General features: G+C 52.4%; 1 protein-coding gene across 1 annotated transcript; it reads left to right on the top strand.

Annotated features, from left to right (window-relative positions):
- Positions 1 to 11,751: 11,751 nt before the first annotated feature.
- On the top strand, positions 11,752 to 20,512 carry LOC310915960 (nucleolar protein 4-like; the record flags this gene model as incomplete). The annotated part of the gene is made up of 3 exons (XM_083873184.1): positions 11,752 to 11,940; positions 15,485 to 15,596; positions 20,181 to 20,512. The coding sequence occupies exons 1-3, from the start codon at positions 11,869 to 11,871 to the stop codon at positions 20,510 to 20,512; spliced, it is 516 nt and encodes a 171-aa protein (XP_083729310.1). The 5' UTR covers positions 11,752 to 11,868.
- Positions 20,513 to 20,829: the final 317 nt, after the last annotated feature.

Genomic DNA, 20,829 nt, shown 5'->3' with positions numbered 1-20,829 from the left:
TTCTCAGCTCTCCTCGTGGGTCGTTGCTCAGAGGGCCTTGCTCTGACCACGGGCAGAAGGGGGAATTCAGTCACTGACTAAAGTCTGCAGCAGAGCCCAGAGAGGCAGCCACAGTCCTTTCAGTGGGAACTTTCTCAGGACCATTCTCAGCAATAATCTCCTTCTGATGCAACTCGTTCAGTTTTAGTTTTATCATTATGTTAGGCTTGATATGAGCAGTCTGTGAATTTACACTGGGGACAAGAAAATGGCAGGGAAAGCCCAGGGGTGTGGAGGAGCATTGGTGGAGTGTCCATCCACTGCCCAGCATGGATGCTCTGGCATGGCCATGACAGAGAGATGCATATTAATATATCTTTCTTTAGTGCAAATTACTAATTATCTTTCCCTGATCTCATATCAGCTGTGCCCACCTCTAAAGAATCACATTGAGAATGGGCCAGAGCCACCCCTGAGCTTCAGTGTCTGGTTTAATTAGCTGATTGTAGCAAGGGCAGGTACCTGTTGGCCAAAAATCATTGTCTTTGTTGGAAAGCTACTGACTTCCACATTTATGGCTGCTGCCAAAAAAATAACAATTTATTTGAGGAGAAATAACTGCAGACAGTCTGTGCTGTGTGTGAGAGCAGAGCAGAGGTTTGGGTAACAGTGTCCATGTCTGAGGTTAAGGCAGCAGCCTCTGGAAGTGGAGTGGAGGCTGGATGTGTCTTCCTGGCATGGTGCAGGGCCCTTCACGGAGTGACAGCCAGGAAGACAATGCTGTGTGAGTGGTTTCTCTCTGTCCTTGCTCTGCTTTGGCTTGGCAGCCCCAGAGGATGTATTTCCCTTCCAACAGACGGGAAAGGCTCTGATAGATTTGCTCCTCACCAAGAGGGAGGAGTGCTCTGGAAAAGATGGGGTCACTCAGTCTCTGTGGCTCAAGTTCAGGCTTTCCAGCTGGTAGAGGGTTGCTTTTATGGGAGTCTTTGGGCTAAGAATCCAAACTCACCAGGAATCGCCCTGCCCCCCCCCCCCCCCCCCCAAAAAAAAAAAAAAAAAAAAAAAAAAAAAAAAAAAAAAAAAAAAAAAAAGAACAAGAACGGAGACTAAAGTTGGAGATTCCTCTCCTGGCCTGCATTTGAAGGAGGGATCTCAAAGCAAATACAAAGTCATCCGCTCATCCACACTGTGGTGACATCCAAACCCTTCTGGGTGTCTGCAGGCACCGCCCACACTGGTTCCCAGGTGCTGCAGGATGTTCCAGTTTGCAGTCTCACAGCACTGGGACAAGCCGCCAGCCCAGGGAAGCTGTTCCCTTGGGGATGCTTTAGGGTTTGTCATTTCCATCCTCAGTTTGAAGGCTCGTGTGGCTCCCGGAGCTGGGAGGAGGAGGCCTGCCTGCTCCCTCTCACCTGCGCCGGGCGTTTGGATCCGGCAGAAAGCCCTTGAGCTGGTGACAAAGGTCTGGATGTGGGCTGGAAAGTACAGTCCTGTCTCTTAGCAACTGGTTCCTACCTCTGAGCTCTCGGAGCCGTGTGTGGGACAGAGAGCATCAGTCACGCTCCCGCTGCTGCAGCAGCGACGCGCCGAGGAGGGGATGGGGGATCAGGCCGGCTCCAGCCACCGCCGAGGCGCTTAAAGAAGCTCAGGCATTTCTAGCACAAGCAGTCATCTGTGAGCCCAGTCAAAGCTCCGGTTTAATTGCTTTCCTCGTGCCCTTCTCTGCCCGGCCCGCGGGCGCCGATGGGCTGCGGCACCCCCAGCCCGCTCCCACCGCACAGGGGCGGGGGCGGCACAGGGAGGAGGGACAGGGAGGACACGGCCCGTGTGTTTCTAGAAAAATTAGGTGTCCTCGAGTCCTCCCCTGAACTCCTCCGCAGGGCACCTGGGAATCCCCGTCCTCTCGCAGACATTTGCATGGCTGTTTTCCCTCTCAGTGCTCGTTCTGCTGTTTCACCCTCGTGTTTCCTCTCCCAGCCCAAAGCAGCTCCTCTCTGGTGTGCGTTTCTCAGGGGCTCTCTTGCCAAGCACTGTTTCATAAACATTTTCACGAATCCTCTGCTTTGTCCTCCTAATTAACCATCCAATTGGCCCCCAATGGAGCCTTCACCTCTCCTGTGAAGATCCTGTTTGCACAGATTATAACCTGTCAGCTGCCAATTTATTTCTCACACAGAGGGCAGGTTGTATTAACTGTCTGCCTTCCCTGCCCCGCTTGCTTTGCCCCCCTTTCCTCTGCTCCCAAAAGCACCCCTGTTTGGAGACACAGACTCACAAAAGACAAGGGAGAGACAGCTATGAGGCCACTCCATATGCCCCATGTGTCCAGCCTGCAGTGGTGTGGTGCTGAGACCAGCTGTGATGGGATGAAGTGTCACACCTGGGAGAGGGATCTCTGTGGATGGATTACCATGACAGAGTGTTTAAGACCATGTTTGACTTCTGCTCCCCCAACATGTCATCTCAGTTAAGAGCTCAAAAAATTCCACTTGGTCATCCCAGGTTAGTGGGGAATCATTCCTGGGCTTATCTACAAGTCTGATTTTGGCTTTTGAAGGGTTGGGGTTCAATTAGAGTGGTTATGATGGACATGAATCAGAATACAGAGGGGGTTTACTTGAATGCAAGAGAAGAACAGAGTTCCATCTTTGTCTGTCCCATGTGGCCCTTGCCCTGACTCTCTGTACAGGACCCTCCAGCCTTGCAGAGCCAGAGCCCAGGATAAATGCGAGTGAGCCCAGGATAAACACAAGTGCCTGCTCTCACTGATGGCAGTGGGCAGATGTTTTCCTGGGTTCCCATGTTGGGAAAAGGTGTGATGGAGTCCAGCATGACCCTTATGGTTCCATAATGTCCCTATTTCGTGCACCCAGCATGGGCTCACGGGGAGCAGTGATGGTGCTTGGCTGTGACAGTCAGTGTTTCCAGGCTCTGGTGTCAGGGCTGGGCTGTGCTGAAGCCACTGTGGTGTGGTGCAGCTCAATCCCTGCCGTGCCCTGACCTGGAGAGGAGGCTGGTTTGGAAGGGGAGGGCGTGCAGGCCTTTTATCCCCCTCCAACATCCGCTGAGCTGTCAGCATTTCCCTAGAGGCACATCACGCTGTTCCTGTGGGAGTCTCCGACAGTGGCCCACATACTGGAAACTGCCAGGGCACAGGGAGCTGGCACCAGGATGCCACACATCCAGGGCTCAGCCTCTCAGCCCTGCCTGACCTTGATTCACTGTAGCATCATTTGTAACTGATTTTACATAATTTTTCTTACCACTGACGAGCTGAACTGCTGCTGCTCTGTATCTCCTCCTCCTCAGTTTCATTTTGACATCACCACAATCTCACTGTAGGTGTGATGATGTCACCTGGCTGCCCTGACACTGCTGGGTCTATTCCTAGGCATAGAGGGGTCACCTTGCTGTGACAGGTCATCTTGTCACTTGTTACAGTGCTTTGCCCCCCTCTGACTCAAAGGATTCTGCTTTGGTTGTGATTTTTATTAGATTAGTGCTTGGTGCTGGGGAGATCACTCGCAGTGATAAGTTACTTCAAGGAAGAGCCACCTCTAGACATGTTCTGAGTTTGTGTTACATAGTGTCAGTATTCTTTAGATTCTTAGTTGTATTTTTTTTTTCAGGATACTATGAAATATAAAAAAATCTCCTGATTGTAAATGCAGTTTTCCACCATTTACCTCCCCTTTTTTTCCCTATTCTGATAGCATTCTCCCCCAAATCATCTAAACCAAGATCCAAATAATGTTAAGAAATCACTGCCCATCTTTGCAGATAGATTTTTAAAAAAAACACCAAACTCACATTTAAGAATCATAGAATCCTTGAAAGGTTTGGATGGGAATGGACCTTAAAGATCATCTCGTTCCAACCTCCTGCCATGGGCAGGGACACCTTCCACTGGACCAGGTTGCTCTAACCTGACCTTGAGCACTTGCAGCGATGGAGCATCCACAGTTCCACTGTGCAAACTCTGCCTATTTCAAAATAGTAAGAAATACTGCAACATTATAATAATCCCCAGATAATAATGCTCGTGATCTCTTTCTCCTGGGCACCCACAGTGTGGCACTTCTGCACAGGTCCCACGTACCTCGGAGAGGGGGGTGATGCTCGCCAGCTGACAGGGAGTGGGAAGTCCACAGCCCCAGGGAGTAATTTCCCAGGAAGGTCAGTCAGGTGCTCCACTCACGAGGCTGCAGGAACCTTTCTCACCAAACCCGAGTGAAACAGTGCTCCAACAGCAGCCCGGGCTGCCCCATGGCACCCAGTATTTTGTTACCCCTGAAAGAGCCAGCTCCCCCTCGCTCCCATCCAGCAGGTGCAGGGTCACATTTATTGGGGAGCACTGTGCCTGCCTCTGCCTGCCAGATCCAGCTGCTCCTGCGGCTTCCCCGCCGGCACACAGCCTGGTGCTGGCAGGCAGGCAGCTCTGCTCTCTTGCGCCGTGCAAAATGTCCTCTGCCTCCCGGGCAGAGCAGGCATCCAAAGAGCCTCTGAGCAGGCATCTGAGCAAGAATCTCTTCCTGCTGGGCTTCTCCTCTGTCCTTCAGCCAGCCCTGGGATGGATGGCAGCTCTGGGATGGATGGCAGCCCCATCCCCACCCGCCCACCAGACCCTGAGCACACCAACCTCCCCTTGGCATCCTGCACCTGGGCCCTCTCCACAGCTGGAGGCAGGGCTGCCATTTCCAGGCTCGCCCCTCCCAGGCCGCTCTGTTTTCATTCCCAGGCCTGGGAGCCAGGAGAGGAATCAGCCGAGGTCAGAGCAAAGGCCTGGACCCATCCCCGTGGCTCGGCTGCGGCGGCTCAGAGAGCGGCTTGCTCTGAAGAGGCGCCTGTGCCCTGTGAAAGACACACACCTCAGCTGTGTTTGCCAGCTAAAAATAAAGCACCCAGCTCCACTCATGAGGAAGTATTTACTTTGGGAAAAAAAAAAAAAAAAAAGAAAAAAAAAGAAAAAAAAAGAAAAAAGTGTTGTGTACAGTTCTGGGTAGAGAAACAATGTGAATGCCCCCAGTCTTGGCCTGAGTCAGCACACAGTGTCGGGAAAATTGTTTCTTCTTGTGCCTCAGTTTCCCTGTGAGAAATGAGCCCTCTTGGGCCAGAGGGATGCTCAGCTGCTCAGGAGGGCTGGGGCTGTTTTCCACTGCAGTGAGTGGAGCTGGAGCTCTTAGTGTAGGATGGGGCTTGGTTTGCTTGGTGCAACAAAACACAACACAAAATGCTCAGCACAGGGAAGCACCATCAGCATTTTAGCAACTGCTTTTCTCCAATTTTTCAACCAGAAATAATCAGAAAAATTTCCTAGCAAAATATTTCCAGGAAGAAAAAGAGCAAAATCTGTCAGTCAGAGCATTTCCCATCGTCTTCTTGTGGGTTCTTTTATTATGAGCAATACAGCTGATACTGTTTTCAGCCCAGTGTCTCCCTGGTGCCTATTTCTAAGACACACACTGTGCCCATGGCATGAGGGGCAAGAGGAAGAGGGAAGTTCGAGGAATCTATCTCCTCTTTCTCCTCACAGCATTAGCAGAGGGAGCCTGCTGTGGTTTAACATATCCCCCGCAAAAGCTGCTTTCATCCTACACCTAAATACCATGAGGAGTGAACTTCCTAAAGCCCTGGAGAAGTCTAAATATAGAAGCCAATCAAGGGCTGACTTCCCAGAGATGAGAAGTACCAAGAACAGTTTCTTGATCAAAAGTTGTAAGAGTCCATATTGAAATAAAATGTCTGTTTTGGTGCTGAAGGCTGTGCAGGAGGAGTAGTAGTTGCAGAGGTGGGCTGTGGGCTGTGTGCTGGTGGTGGCCACAGTGCTGGTGCAGGTGGACACTGGGGGGCCATGGGCTGCCCAGAGGGATGGACTTGAGGAATCCTGGTGTTCAGAGAAAATTCTTCCCAGTGAGAGTGGCAAGATACTGGTACAGGCTGCCCAGTGTAGCTGTGGCTGCCCCTTCCCTGGAAATGTTCAAGGCCAGGTTGGATGGGGCTTGGAAAAATGCGGTCTAGAGGAAGGTGTCCCTGCCCATGGCAGAGGGATTAGAACTAGATGATTTTCCAAGGTCCTTTCTAATCCAAACCATTCCATGTTTCTATGATCTCTGGAGCACTTGATGGGAAGTCTCTGGTGTCATTGCAGGATTACATCCCATCCTGTATGTCACAGTTTCTGATCCCAGTAGGTCCCAGCTGCTTTGTCCTGTGCGCATCCCTGGTCCAGCTAAGCATTTTTGTCAGAAGACCAAAAATTCCCTTAGAACAAAATACAACTTGTAGAAAATTAGAAAGGCACTTCAAAGAGGAAAGAGCAGCAAAGTGCTCAGATAGAACCCAAACTCCACTTTTGCTCATCTCAAAAAAAGGGATCCTCCTTTGTGCAGCAGAAGGAAGCACCCAGTGCTGGAAGAAAGGGTGAGGGGTGGGTGAGTGGCACAGGAATGGCACTGCTGCTGGTGTAGGCTGGGGAACCCACGGTCATGCCATGGGGGAACTCCAGCCTGGGACAGGAGCAGTCTGATCCTGACCTGGCTGGGGACAGTGGCTGTGTCCCACAGCCAGCAGCAGCTGGAGCACAGGCAGAGCCAGCGACGTGGCCTGTCTCTGTGTACAAGGGAGGTGACCTTGAGGGACAGTTCGATACGGCTGGCCCCAAACATCCAGCTCGGCTGTCCCAGGGACGAGGGTGACTGTGGCCCTTCCAGCCAGCAGCAGGAAATTAGTTTAACGTGCGACTCTGTGCTGGGGCGGGGAGATGCTGTGGTTGGGAGATACAGAAGGGAACGCTTTCATGTGGGAAGTGCAAGGAGAGGCGAGGGCAGGGGGTCTGCTCCCGGGCAGAGAGCAGAACACAGCCATTATCAGGCAGGGCTCTGCTGGCAGGAAGCGGCTTTTGACTCACAGGAAGCTGAATTCGGCTGGTATCAGCCCCTCGCGCGAGGGCCAGGGCAGTGTTTTATCTGCCGTTGAGCACAGCAGATGGGGAAGCAGTCGGCACTCCCTCCCATCCCACTCCTGCTCCAGCAATCCCAGTCTGATGGCCCTCCAGCATAACCCCCTTGGAGAAGGGATGCTCCCTGCAGAGCCGTGAAGCAGGGTAGCTTCCTGGGCCCCAGGAGAACTGCCAGTCCCACTGGAGAAGGCAGATATTGCCCTGCCAGCCAGTGCAAGGGCAAAGCCAAGACACTCCACACTGCTGAGCCCAGAAGGGGCATTTTCCAGTTCCTCTGGCAGTGTCTACCCCGGTCCGTCTGAAGAGCTGAGGAGCTGGGAGCATGCAGGCTTTGGAGAGCTCAGACTAAATGCTCCCAGATTCTCCCAAACCCAAATCCAAACTGGGGAAGGGCTTGCAGGGTTGAGAAGTCGTGTGTGTGAAGCTTTCTGTCATCCCTTGGCCTCCCTGGAGCAGCCTGGGTTGGGAGTCTGGTTTCCTGGGGTGGTGGCAGCTTGCCGGGGCTTGGGGTGGAGGTCACCACGGGCAGCATGGCCTGGATCAGGTGGCAGCTGCTGGTCATGGATCTGCTGCCCCACAGAAAACAGGGCTAGCTCATCAGTGCTGCAGTTTGGCTGTGAAAAGCTCCCATTATGGCAGTTTTCACACCCAGGCCGGGCTGCTGAGGAATGGCCACAGGGGCTGGTGGAGACACAGCAGGTTGCTGGGAGCAGAGGGAGCCGGGTGGGTGGAGGAGGCTGGTCACGGAGATGTGTGGGTGCTGCTGCCAGGCTCCAAGGCAGGACTGGGCTGTGTGGGAGCGATGGCAGGGCTGTGTGGGAGCATGGCAGAGCTATGGGAGCCGCAGCAGGTCCATGTGGGAACAAGGCAGCTCCATGTGGGAGCATGGCAGAGCCCTGTGAGTATGGGAGGGCTATGGGAGCCATGGCAGGTCTGTGTGGGAACATGACACATCCTTGAGGGAGCTATGGCTGGTCCATGTGGGAGCCTCGGCAGGTCTACGTGGGAACATGCCAGGTCCATGTGGGAGCCTAACAGGGCTATAGGAGACAGGGCAGGTCCGTGTAGAGATGTGGTGGGGCTGTGGGAGCCAGGACATGTCCATGTGGGAGCCTGACAGACTGTAGGAGCCACGGCAGGTCCATGTGGGAACATGCCAGGTCCATGTGGGAGCCTCACAGGGCTGTGGGAGCCAGGACATGTCCATGTGAGGGCCTGACAGGGCTGTAGGAGCCGGGGCAGGTCGGTGCGGGGCTGTGGCGGGGCTGCAGTGGGGCTCCGGGGGTGCGCAGAGCTCCGGCGGGATGGCGGTGCCTGGGGCCGGCAGGAACCCGCCCCGGACTCTGCCCTGCCCGCCCGTCCCGGGCTCGGCGTGTGCGGGAGCGGCCGCCTCGGGCCCCGGTGCCTGTCCCGCTCCGCTCCGCGCCGGGCGGGGGCAGCGGGGGCAGCGGGGCGGCTCTGCGGGCCCGGGGGAGCGGATTACCGCCGGTTGCCGTGGTTACCCGCTACCTGCCGGCGGGCCCCAGCCCGGGCCGGGCGGGGGGGCTGCCCGGCCCTCCCTCCCTCCCTCCCCGCCGCGGCAGATGTCACTGTCACCCACCCGCGCCGCCGCTCGGGGCTCCGGGCGCTCCCGTCCCCTCCCCGTCCCGGGCCGGGCGGGGGCCGAGCGTGCCCGGGGCGGCTCCGAGAACAAAGGTGCCGGGGCTGCCAGCGCCATGGCCGGTCCCGGCCCCGGGAAGCGCTGCCCGGCCCGGGCCGCACCCGGGACAGCGCTCGCCGCCTGAAATGGCTGTCGCCGCTCGGGGCCGGGCACGGGAGGGAACCTCGGCCCGCAGAGCCGCCTCCCCGCACCGATCCGCCCGCGCTGGAGGCGGCCGGGCCCGCAGGGATGGAGCAGGGACGGGGGAGGTGCAGGAGCAGCGGGGCCCGGGAGAGTGTCCCAGGGCAGGGGGGCCCGGGGGGTCCTCGGGGATGTGGAGCTGGAGGAGGTGGGGAAGACAAAGGACACTGGGGAGGAAAAAGACCTGATGGAGGAGAGGAGCTGAGAGGAGAGAGGGCTCACAGCTCTGGGAAGGTGGGGAGGATGAGAGGAAAGGGGAGGGTGAGAACTGTGGGGCACAGTGCACAGAGACAGGAGGAGAGGCTGGGAAGGGGGAGAGACAGACCGGTGCTGGGCAAATACAGGGGAAAGGAGGATGGCTGGAAGGTGGCAGGGAGACCCCTCAGCACCTGAAATGCCACCCACTCCCAAGCACCTCTGTTAGGGCTGAGCTTTGCTCCTCAAATATTTTACTCCTTGTGCTGGCAGGTGACTTCTAATAATGCCCCAACACCAGGACAGGGTAAAAGCATCCCTTCTTCCCGTTCTGCTTCCCAACTGAATTTTTATTGCTATTTAAACCTGAGGGGTTTTAAGCCTTTCTGAGATATTATGGGCTCTGACTCATGCCTTGAATACTGGTGAGCAATGCTGGGTGTGGAAGGAGGAACCCGAGGGGCGTGGGCCCCTCGGAGAGGTACTCTACAGCACACGTGTCCTCTTAAATCCTAGGTCAACATTTGGGTATATTGCCAGATATAAACCTCCCTAATCCTGGAGGCACTGACTTGATACAGCTTCTTATACCCAGTGGCTTTGATACTGCTTGCATCTCACCTGCTTCCCAAAGCTAAATAATCATCACGGGGAGAGCAGTCACAAGGCTGAGGAGGGGATGGAGAGAGGCGAGGAGTCAGGGGAGGATCGCTGCAGGGAGTGGGATGCTGAGGAGGCAGCTCCGGCATCCGGCATCCAGCCGGGGTGGAGAGGAGAGCGCTGCTGGCTGTGCAGGGAGGCTGTAGCAATGCCCAGACCCTGAGGTTACCTTCACTGCATTCCTCCTGAAACCGGGGAGGAAACGAGGACCTGCTGGCCGTGCGGGGAGGAGGATATTAGCTGGTTGGAAACAGTGATTTGCATACGGGGTTGGTTACAGCCTTAATTTTGAGGGCTCTGCTTGTTAGATCTGACTGTGCTTTTCCCCTGCTGCATTTTCCTTTGTCCTGTTTCTGTAATTATCCTCATTTCAACCCTGCTCTGAGGATTATTGGTCAGTAGGAAGCCTCCTAATGCCCGCTCCTCCTTGGCAGGGGAATACCCATGCCCTCGATTAAACTGAAACTCTCTGAACGGTGACAGAAGAAATTAGATCTATATTCCTCAAAGACACTCCCTGGGGCGAAGTTTCCCGACCCCCACCACGCAGCCCTGCCACCCTGCCCCTTGTGTTCGCTCTCAATATTCTCTTTGTTACAGCCACCTTCAGACCGGGCTTGGGGCTCTCCGGGGAGGGCAGAGGTGGTTTGTGTTGGAAAATCCTGGTGCCCTTGTCCCGGGTGAGCTCAGCCACCGTCCCGCTGCAGCCTGTGCCCAGGACAGGCACTCTCTGTTCCGAAATTGGGCTGAGGAGCCAACTCTAATAGGCAGCGCTGTACATTAAATGACTGCTCCTCTGAGATGCTGGGTAGCTTTAGCAGAAGGTGGGCCCACTAAATGATTGATTTTTGAGAGGCCTTTCACTGGAGGCTTAAAGAACAGCATTTATTCAATCTATAGACTGTGTAAGAGACACAGAGCCCGACCAAGGACAACACAAACGCAGATTAGGAGGCTGGGTGTTCCCTTTGCATGCAGACCCCAGGCAGACCCTGCCCACAGACCCTGCCCACAGCTCCCTGCCAGCCTCTGCCTGTGCTCAGGGATGTGTGAATGCACGTGAAAAAGAGAGTTTGCAGGTCATTTAGATGTGCAGGTTGCTGCTTAGCAGCCTGGTGGGTACCCACTGGACAACATCCATGCATTCCTTTTGGAAAGCAGCCCTTAAAGGGATGTAATATATATACACATACATACATACATATATATATATATATATGTAATATATTTGAATTTTTGTCTATGCAAAAATGGCATTTTTTCAAGGAGCAAGCTAAGTGACTGCCCAAAGCCTGGCCCTTTCTCAGTCCCCCCTGCCATTAGAGTAGCCACTGACCACCTCCCAGTAGCCCTTCCTGGTGCTTTGTGCCGAGTGCCGAGAGCAGCTGCTGGGTCCCAGAGGCTGCCTCCCCTTCCCACGGCATCCCCTGCCAGTGTGAGCTGACACCGTTGGTGCCAGTCAGCTCGGAGGAGCACTGCTCCCCACACTTCCCACTCCCATCAGTCTGTCACCACTGTCGTGTGGCAGAATTACTGCCTCCTGCTCTCCAGCACATCCGAACACACAAAGAGCTGTGCTGCTGCTGCCAGCGCTCAGCTGCTCTGCGTCTGTGAGAGGGAGGGAGCCTTGGAAAGGTCAGTGCAGGGAAGGAGGGGATGCTGGCTCCTTCCTTTAGGGGCTGTATCCTGGCATCACAGTGAAACCTTGTCCTGCTGGCTGATCCACGAGCACAGGGACTGCAGCCAGGGAGAGTACCTCACATCTCAGGGCTCCCCAGGATGGTTTAGCACCATGTGCAGGTCTAAAGAGCTTCCCCTGCCTGTTCCCCGCCTAGCAAAACCATCCCACATTACAGAAATTGAATTTCTTGATCAGTTGTCACTCCACTCTGGACTCTTCCCTTGTTTTTATTCCTGGCCCAATTTCATTGCCAGCTTTAGCAGCACAACAGCAGCAGCCGCCACTGCCCTGGCTACAGCAGGATCCTCCCTGAAGCGATGTTTAATTTATCCCCCACATCCCCCGTGCCCAAGGCAGCCCGAGGCGGGAGCACTGCCACTCTGCCCCCTCCAACCGCATTAGCCCCGGGCCGATCTCGTCACCCCTGTCACCCATCGCTGACACTAACTCAACTTGCCTGCACTGTTGTAGGGGGCAGATGGACTGTCGGAGCCCGAGGGCATCTCTCTGAAACGCGTGGCTGTGGTGGAAGATTTCTTTGACATCATCTACTCGATGCATGTGGAAAGCTCGTCGGAGCCGGGCAAAGCACCCAAACATGCCGGGCAGAAGAAAACCTACCGAGCGGTGAGAGGCCCCCCGGGCCCCGGGCAGGGCTGCGGGAGGGACAGTCCCTCAGGAACGGGGATGACAGGGCAGGTAGGAGCAGAGCCGCTGGCGGGAGGCAGAGGAGAGGCAGAGCCCAGTGTGCCTGTGCGGGGAGGCGTGAGGAAGGAGGGGTTTAAAGGCAGAGCAGCAGCTGTGCTCGGGGACAGGAATCCGGGCTGCAGCGGCAGCACAGCGCGGCTGCTGGGAGAGGAGAGAGCAGGGGAATCATACAAAGACACCGTGCATGTCTGAAGGGAAAAGGAAGAGAAATCCTCGGTATTAGTGATGGATGAGAGAATGTTTATCCAGTCCCTTGCATGCTCTAGGTCATCTGCCTCCCTGTCTCCCTCAGCCAGAGGGAAATGTCTCCTGTGGGCCTTGAAGGTCAGGAGCTGTCAGAAAGGGGGACTGGGGCATGGCCGTGGCCTTCCCTCCTCTCCAGCCCATCCTGGGTTTCCTCAGCTACAAAATGGAGGCAGGCACCAAGCTAAGTCCTGTCTTGGTTCTATGGATGCCAAGAACCAGCTCTATCCATCCTGAAACACCACTCTAGTTAGGTCAGGAATAATTTAGCTTGAAGTGTGCTTCTCCAGGGAGCTTGCTGTTTCTCCTGACTCTGCACAGCCCTTCAATGCAAACATTTAGGCTCTGCTTTTACAGGAAGAGCTGAATTCACTGTCCAAAACCAAGCTACTCCCTTGAATCCCACAGCCCTAAGGACCAGGTCGCTTAGAGACAGGAGTGGCTTGCTGGCAGCTCATCTCTCTGGTGTATACAATGTCTCAGAGAGGTCTTTGCAGTGCAGGCTGCCCTCCTCTCTGATGATGCCGGAGGTTCTGCGCAGCTCAGAGTGCTGCCAGTGTCAGCACAGGGTTGGAGTCTGTCCTCCTGCCTCTGTCTGTGCTCCATCCACACCGTGGTGCTGGCAGTGCTGCTGAGGCAGCCCAGTGCCCTGCAGCCTCCCACATGTGCTGGGGGTCCCCAGGGAGCAGGGAGCACACAGAGCTCATTGCCATTGCTCCCTGCCCTGAGCACTGAGTCCTGCCCCTGCGGCAGAGCACGGGGCTGGGGCTGGGACACACACTGACCCTCCCTGGCTGGGGGCAAGTGACCTTTCTGTGGTCCGGGGTGGGGGCAGCCCCACCAGCATAACCACAATTCGAAAACTTTCTGCTCATTTCCCCAGCAGACCACTCCGACCCTTCCCTAATTCCTTCAATTCATCTCTCTGGAGGACTAATCTGTGCCCTGCACAGCCCCAGGGGAGCAGCCTGGATCCGTCTGTTTTCCCAGGCCTGCTCACAGCAGTCGGAGAGCTTCACGCTCCACCCCTCATCTCCCTCTTGAGCTGAGATCATCACATTAGCAGCGTGTATCCCCTCCTGACCTGGCAGGACGCTGCTGGCTGGGCTGCCCAGCCTCTCTCCTGCCCTCTCTCCTGCCCTTGCTCTCCAGAGAGCCTTTGTAGCCCGAGCTGGAAGGTGAAATGGTGCAGAGCACAGGCCACGCCTGGCACGGGTGCACAAAGGGACGCTGCTGGTGGCCAGCTGGGAGGCTCCAGGATCCCCTGCTTCCTTCTCCCTGCTCCCTTTCCCCACCGCCTCTGATTAGAGACACTGGAGAGTTTGCCCTTGTCCGTGACCTCCGAAGGGAGGCAATCAGTAAGGGAGTTTGGATGGGAGATAACTCATCAAGGAAGCTGTCTGCTCTGCAGAGCATCAAATCAGCTGAGAAATAACAACTGTATCACTAAAATTAGCTGAACATTTGCAGCAGAGACCGTGGGCTTGCTGGAGCAAAAGAGGCAGGGAGATGGCTGAGCCCGGCGGGCAGCACGGGGGGACAGTTCCCTCCCTGCAACACCACATCACGGCTGCCACCAGCAATCTCCAGGCTCGTCATTTCAGCCTTTCTGCGGGAATCCCTTCTGCTATATCGATAAATATCACACAGAGGCAAAGACTGAGCTCGGCCACAACAGAGCTGGCCGGGGCCGCAGCTAAATACGAGGAGAATCCCATGAGGACCAGGCACTGCAGCCTCCATTTGAGCGCTGGGACAAGGTCCCCGCCTGAACTTTCCACCCATCTGGCATTCTGCGCGTGTGAAAGGCCGGGCTCTGCTGCCGCGCAGTGGAGATGGATGCGGCGCCCTCCCACCGCAGAGCCGGGCACGGCGCTGCCTCAGCTGAGATCCAGCAAAGCCCCTGCCCCTGCCCCGCTGCTCTGCTGCCAGAACAGCACTCCCTCGGGGTGGAAAATGCGTGGAATTTTGGTATTTTTGTATTTAATGTGGACTTTTAGAATGTAGGTATTATTTGTTAACTATGTAAGGCAGGAGGATCAGCATCACCGGCCACAGGAGGGGGATCAGCCCATCCTGGGCCAGCCCTCACCACGAGGTGTCTGATTGCAGCCCCACTTCCCGTGCTGAGCCCCACTTCTGCTCGCAGCCCCGAGGACTGGCACAAACAATTGAATTTCTGTCTGTTTTATGACCCCACTTGTAAGTGCTGTGACCCCTGTGGGGGTCACGGCCCCTGGTTTGGGAACCGCCGTGCCTGGACAAGTCACTGAGACCAAACAGGATGGGTGATTAACCATAGGAACCAGCCCAAAGTAAGAGTTGGGATCTCCACCTTTTAGTGCCTTCCAATTAAGACCAGATGTCTTCCTGGATGATGTTTTAGGCAAACCACAGACCACCGGGCTCCAGGAGAACCTGGGTGAAGTTTCATGACTTGTGCTACCCAGGTCAGACTCCTGATGGTCTTTTATGGGCTTAAAGAAGTCTACATTAAAATTGATTCATTCCTTCTCCAAATAATCTAGTCTTGATCTCTAGAAATACCATAAAATTACTGCTGGCAGGAATTAATTGCTGTTACAGGACTCTGATATTGCCAGACACCTTCTGTGGGTGCTTAGATCTGGATCTAGTGTTTAACTTCAAGCATCCAAGTTTTAAATATTTATCCTTAGCTTTTCCTCATCTGTAAAATACATATCCCACAAAGGTTCAGGAGACTTAATTCATTACTGTTTGGAAAAATGTTTTCAATTCCCTAGATAAAATATGTCACAGAAGTGCAAAGTATTATTAACAGTAATTGATTGTCATTGTGGGAAAAAGTGACCTGCCCTTACAAAAGATTAATGGATTCTTCAGGTTACTGGTGTGATGGTAATTAACAATGCAAACAGAGCTGACGAGGCCTTACTTTCACATTTGATTCTTACACGTTCATAGCTTTGCTCTTCCCAGACTCCAAGGGGGAACGGGAAGGCGTTTCTGGGAAGGTAATGGGTACTCAGGGATACCAAAAGTCTGTTCATTTGTGTCTTGGTGCCTCACTGGCACACCAGTTACCCTCCCAAAGTGTTCCCCCACCAGCAGCTGCTCTGGAGGGAGGGATTTAGGGCTGGAGGGGACAGTGTGTGGCCAGGAGTGATGCCTGTGGTCCCTGTGCTCTCCACCCCATTCTCCCTCTCCCAGGACATACAGCTCTCTGTTGTTTCCCCAGATTGCAGAGACCTATGCTTTCCTCCCGAGAGAGGCTGTGACCAGGTTCCTGATGAGTTGCACTGAGTGCCAGAAGAGGATGCATTTCAACTCCAACGGCCTGGAGCCCAAAGGTAAAGTGCCAGCAGAGCTGACATTGCATTTTGCGCCAGCCCAGTGCCACCAAGAGCTGCCAGGTTACTGCCCTGCCCAGGAGATACATTGTAACCTAAGGGGTTTCCTAACGTGGGCTATTTTTCATCTTAGAGCCAAACTGAAGGAATTGCTTAAACCTGCTTCTTACAGCTGAGGGAGCAGAAGCAGCCTGGGCTTTCTTTCTGAGCTTCCCCCGTGCCACCCAAAACATGGGTCAGAAATACCACAGATGTGGCTGCAACCAGCCCATGATCATATGTGGGTGGAAACTTCAATGTCTAAAAAGAAATAACCTAAAGTTTTTCCATGGAACTGGCATTTTGAATATGTCTGAATAGCTGAAGCTTCTGATAAAGAAGCAATTGACACTAATTAATAGATAAGCACACGATCCTGAGTTAGATAATGGCAAGTATTTTGGCAATCACAGTGACACAATTAGTGTGGCCACTGGGGTGGTTGACTCGTTATAGTCCTTTTGTGGACAGGTCTAATCTGCAGCTCCTTAGGTCTAGGAGAGAGCAGGAGTGGGAAGAAGATGGGACCAGGTTCTCTTCCAGAGTAGCTTGTAGAATGTTTGTGTGTTTTTTTGTTTGTTTGTTTGTTTGTTTGTTGGGGGGTTTTTTTTGTTTGTTTGTTTGTTTGTTTTTCCTGAATTACAAACTTGTTTTCATTATCAAGTGCAAAGCATCAAAGTGATGTTGGTTTCAGCCATTCAAATTGCTTCTTTAAAAAAAAAAAAAAACCTGAGCAAATTGCAGGGAGTTGGTCTGTTTCGAAAGCGGCAAGGCAAAGTGTCTTATTTGGCAGCCCTTGTCAAGAGAGGAAGCAGAATTTAAGAAACAAAAGGCCCAACAATAGAGAATTTCTAGTATTAAATACTGATTGCCAACTGTTTACTGCTGGGAGCAGAGCTATGGACATCCCAGAGGTTGTGTGTAAGTGGATTATGTGCCATCTATCCAAAGGTATTGACTGAAATGCTTTGTACTCATTATATTTTTTAAAAATTCTCCCAAATAATTCCACGTGAGGTCTGTTAGTTGAAGCTCCATTACCACAGCACTTCCCACTCTGCCAGCTAAGGGCCTGATGCCTCTTTCAAATTACATCCAGAAAAGTTTTGGCCTTTGGCCTTGCTGGGAGCCAACCTGACCCCTACACTGACTGCTCTGCATCCATCACGGGTGATGTTCCAGCACTGCAGCAGCCACGGATGGGAAGGTGATGGGATGAGTCAAGGCCAACAGGGGTGTCACTTGTTGGCTTCACCCACACCAGGACACCTTTCTAAATGCCTGGCAGTAGCTGAGCTGCCACTTCCAGAGCTTAGGATCCCGTTTCAGGAGGCAGCTGATGAAAAGGGTTGTTGGTCCTTCACAGATTCACTGGTTGGGTTTGGAAGGAACCTTAAAGTCCATCTCATTCCAACCCCTTGCCGAGGGCAGGTACACCTTCCATCAGATCAGGTTGTTCTAAGCCCTGTCCAACCTGGTCTTCCTTCAGGGGCTTCTACCCACCCACCATCCTGCATCTCCTGTGCCTCTCCCAGAAACACAAAGCCATCCCAGGTCAGAGGCAGCTCAGGGAGCACCCAGTTCTGGATATCCCTCCCAGTGTGGTCCTAGCACGGAATCATGATCAGGGCTGATATCCATCTGTCCTGAACAAATTTATAAATTAACATCAATTATTGATTATTTTCATAAACCTTCTTCCCTTAGCAGTTGTCTTAAAAATAAATCAATCAGGATCCCACAGGTAAAAAGTCTTACCCACTAGGAATGAAAGGACAGAAGTGCTTCTCTGCCTGAATAGCACCTAAATAGTGACTAAGTACATGTGAAAATGCATTGAGTAGATTAGATAAGGTTACTTTTACTGGAGAAGGGTGTCTGATTTCACTAACGCGTATTCAGGAATTTATCAGGAGCAAATCACCTAAAAAAACCACTGGGCTCAGAAGAATCACTGAGGTGTATGCACGTGCATACACACATAGAAGCACATACAGGTAAAATTTAACTCAGTAAGATGACAAAATTTGAGTTATTCCCATCTCTTTCTACTTCTCCTGTCTATGAAACAAATCTGAACACATTTAATTTGTGATCACAAAAATCCCTAATTAGACATATCTGACATCAAACCCTGCAGGGCACACACATCATTCATAAAAGCAAATTGTCTTGCTTGTGGGAAAGTTTGGACGTCACTGGACTTCACTGGCATCTCTTTACAGTGTTGTTAAATTAGGAGTGATTCTGGTGGAGTGATAAAAATGTGGAGCTAGGATCAAAACCATTTCTGCCTGTTCCATCTGTGTGTCCAACATGTGGGGCATGTGACAGAGATAACTGAAAAATGAGCTAAAGGATTCCAGGAGCCTCCTCTTGTGACATAGGATGTGAGGATTGTTCCCGTGGAGCCCCCCAGGCCTTTTAAAACAAAGGTTTTCTTTCTTTTCCAGATAACTTAGAAAAAGGGGGGAAAAAAGGCGGGGTTTGGTTGCTTGGGCTCAAGTCCTTATGTGGTGCAGTTGAACAAATTTACAGCAAATTTGTGGCCTCTAATGGGATTGTTCCAAATTTACATCAGGTTGGTTTCAGGCTGAATCTAAGCACGAAAAGATCACTTACCTCCCTCTTCCTCTCCATCTGAAGTTGTGGAGCTGCTCCTGTTCAGCTTCATTCATCTCTGCAGTGCTGAGCAGTGGAGTGGGGAATGGCAGGAGAGCAACTTATCATCCTCAGAGATCTGAAACACTCACCTCAGCCATGCCTGTGCTTCGGGAGACAGCAGCTCTATTTGTGTTACTCTTAGCAAATGTTTTCCTAAACTCCTGGGGACTCAGCCAGCTGGGGAAGGTGGCAGGTTTTGTTCCTGTGAAAAGCTCCCCTTGCACTGGGATTTTAGCATCTTTTCATCACAGCACAGCAGAATATGGGTTTATTTTGGTGTTTAATACAGAGAGACACAGGAGTGCTCCTAATTTGTTGGTCAAAGCGTGACAGAGACTGCTGACATGCAGCCATGAGAAAAGATGGAGGAATCAGTTCACAAGGTTCCTAAAAGCTTTGGACCTTCATATTTGGCCAAGTTGATGGCTTGAGTGGCACTAGCCACCCTTCCCTGCACCCACAGGCGGGAATCCTCCATCTGCCCAGGAATGGACTAGATGAACCTGAGAAAAGAAAATTGTATTTCCACGGACACAGTCAATGTCTTGATAGAGCAGAATTGCAAAGACCTTTGTGATGTTTAAGTCAATTATAGGCAGTTTTGAGATCAGGTAATTTCTTAATCAGACATGATAGATGTGGTGTTTCCAGAGGTGTGGAGCATCTTCAGGTCTGCTGAGTTTGGACAGGATGTTTTGACACTCAGCATTTCTGTGAAGCAGAACCATTAGGATTGGCTTGATGGCTTTTCTGGGGTGCTGTAAAACATTTTGTGCAGGCTCTTTTTCAAGGGGCTCTGTCACACATGCCTGTGAAACCAGTGACCCCAGAAAATGCAAGCCAGCCAGGGAGAGTCAGAACCAGGAATGGAAACCTCCCACCATAAGTTCACCTTCAGCTCCTGGGAATCCTTCTTCCTCCATTGCTGCTTAAGTTCCCTGTCCAGTGGATACAACACATCCCTTCAGCATGTGCTGGAAGGCTGCATTAATTCTCCAAATTTTGATCTGCCTGTGCTGAGGGCAAAGAAATCTTGCTTGTGGCCAGTGGCAACTGTCCTCCTGAACAAACCCACTGCATGAGCCTGCTAATTCAGTGTTAGAACAGATCATTCCAGCAGCCTTCATGTTCTGTGTCCTGCAGAATCTGCAGTGGTGGTGGCAGAGCAGAAAAATCTTTGAGAATTCAGTGACATCAACTGAGATTTTGCTTTGTGGGGACTCGGCCTGGCCAGACAGAGCAGTTTGCAGGAGCATCCGAACCTGGAGCCATCTCTAGAGCTCAATGTGATGCAGCCAGAGGAATCAACAGGAACAATTTAAATTAAAGATCTCTAAAATTAAGTTTGTGTTTTAATGAGGATGTTAAAAATAATCTTCATCACCAGATAGAGATACTTAATACGTTGCCTTAATGTTAACTCCTACCTGAGGGAATCCCAGCAAAATTGGCAAGACTTTGCAATACTGAAACAAGCTGCAAATAGATCCTTGTTCAGCACCCCCTGTACAAATCCCATTTGCGTGGAAATGCTTCTGAGGCTTCAGCAAGACTCAGTTTCTTCCTCAAGTTTGGGGGACATTGAAAAATTATACATTACATGTAGTTTTTTTCACAGGTGACAGCGATGCTTTTTTTTTTTTTTTTTTTTTTTTTCTTTTTCTTTTTCTTTCTTTTTCTTTCTTTCTTTCTTTCTTTTCCCAAGACAACATCTGTTCTGTAATTATGTTCTTGGTGGGGTCATGTTCTTAGAGGAACCTTCTCTCAGTGGGTGGTGGCTCTTGCCAGGGATTTGAAGTTCTCCTGAATACCCCTGAGTAAAGTTATGAGAACATACCTGCACGTCCCTCATCTAAATAAAGCTTCTCCTCTGTCCTTCAGAGAGTGAGCCACCTTCCTCTTTGGTGTCTGGGATCATTGACTACAACATGCCCCTCACCTCGACTTACCTGAAGCAGATGAAGCTGCGGGTGATGAATTCACAGGAGCAGGTGAGTGCCTGTGCTGAGGGGCTGAATGGAGCCATGGGGTGGGGTACATTGATTCTGGGAGGATGTTTTTGGGAATGGCTGGTTTGTCCCAGCTGCTCAGGCTCTGACCAAATCCTGGTGCTGGAAGTTGGGAGGCAGCACGTCCTGGATCTCCTGGCTCAGGGGAAGCTGGGCTGCTTCAGAGTCCTGCCAGGGGAGAGAGGCAGAGATGGGGTTGATTAAGTTATTGCTTGTAACAGTCTGCTTGTTCTTTAGACATACGGTCCTTCTAAGAAATTGTTTAAAAATAAATATGGCAAGTAGTAATTTGTTTTTCTCCCAGTGATGTCTGGGAGCTTTAGCAGATGGGGTCTGAAGCCCAGACCTGGCTTTGGTTGCTCGGGGGCTCTCTTAAATTGCTCAGCAACTTGAGGGGGTTCAGCTGCAGCTCCCACGTCAAACTGGGACACGGCTCTGTTGTTCGGTGACAGTGTTAAGCCACTGGATTCTGCTTTGGGGATGTATGGGGCACCCTGCCACAGGATTATACCCAGGCTGTG

The sequence above is a fragment of the Zosterops lateralis genome, assembly GCF_965231275.1.
Source record: "Zosterops lateralis genome assembly, chromosome: 16".
Classification (NCBI taxonomy): Eukaryota; Metazoa; Chordata; class Aves; order Passeriformes; family Zosteropidae; genus Zosterops; species Zosterops lateralis.
Note: the sequence above shows the minus strand (reverse complement) of the source record. Positions and strands in the feature narration are given on the sequence as shown.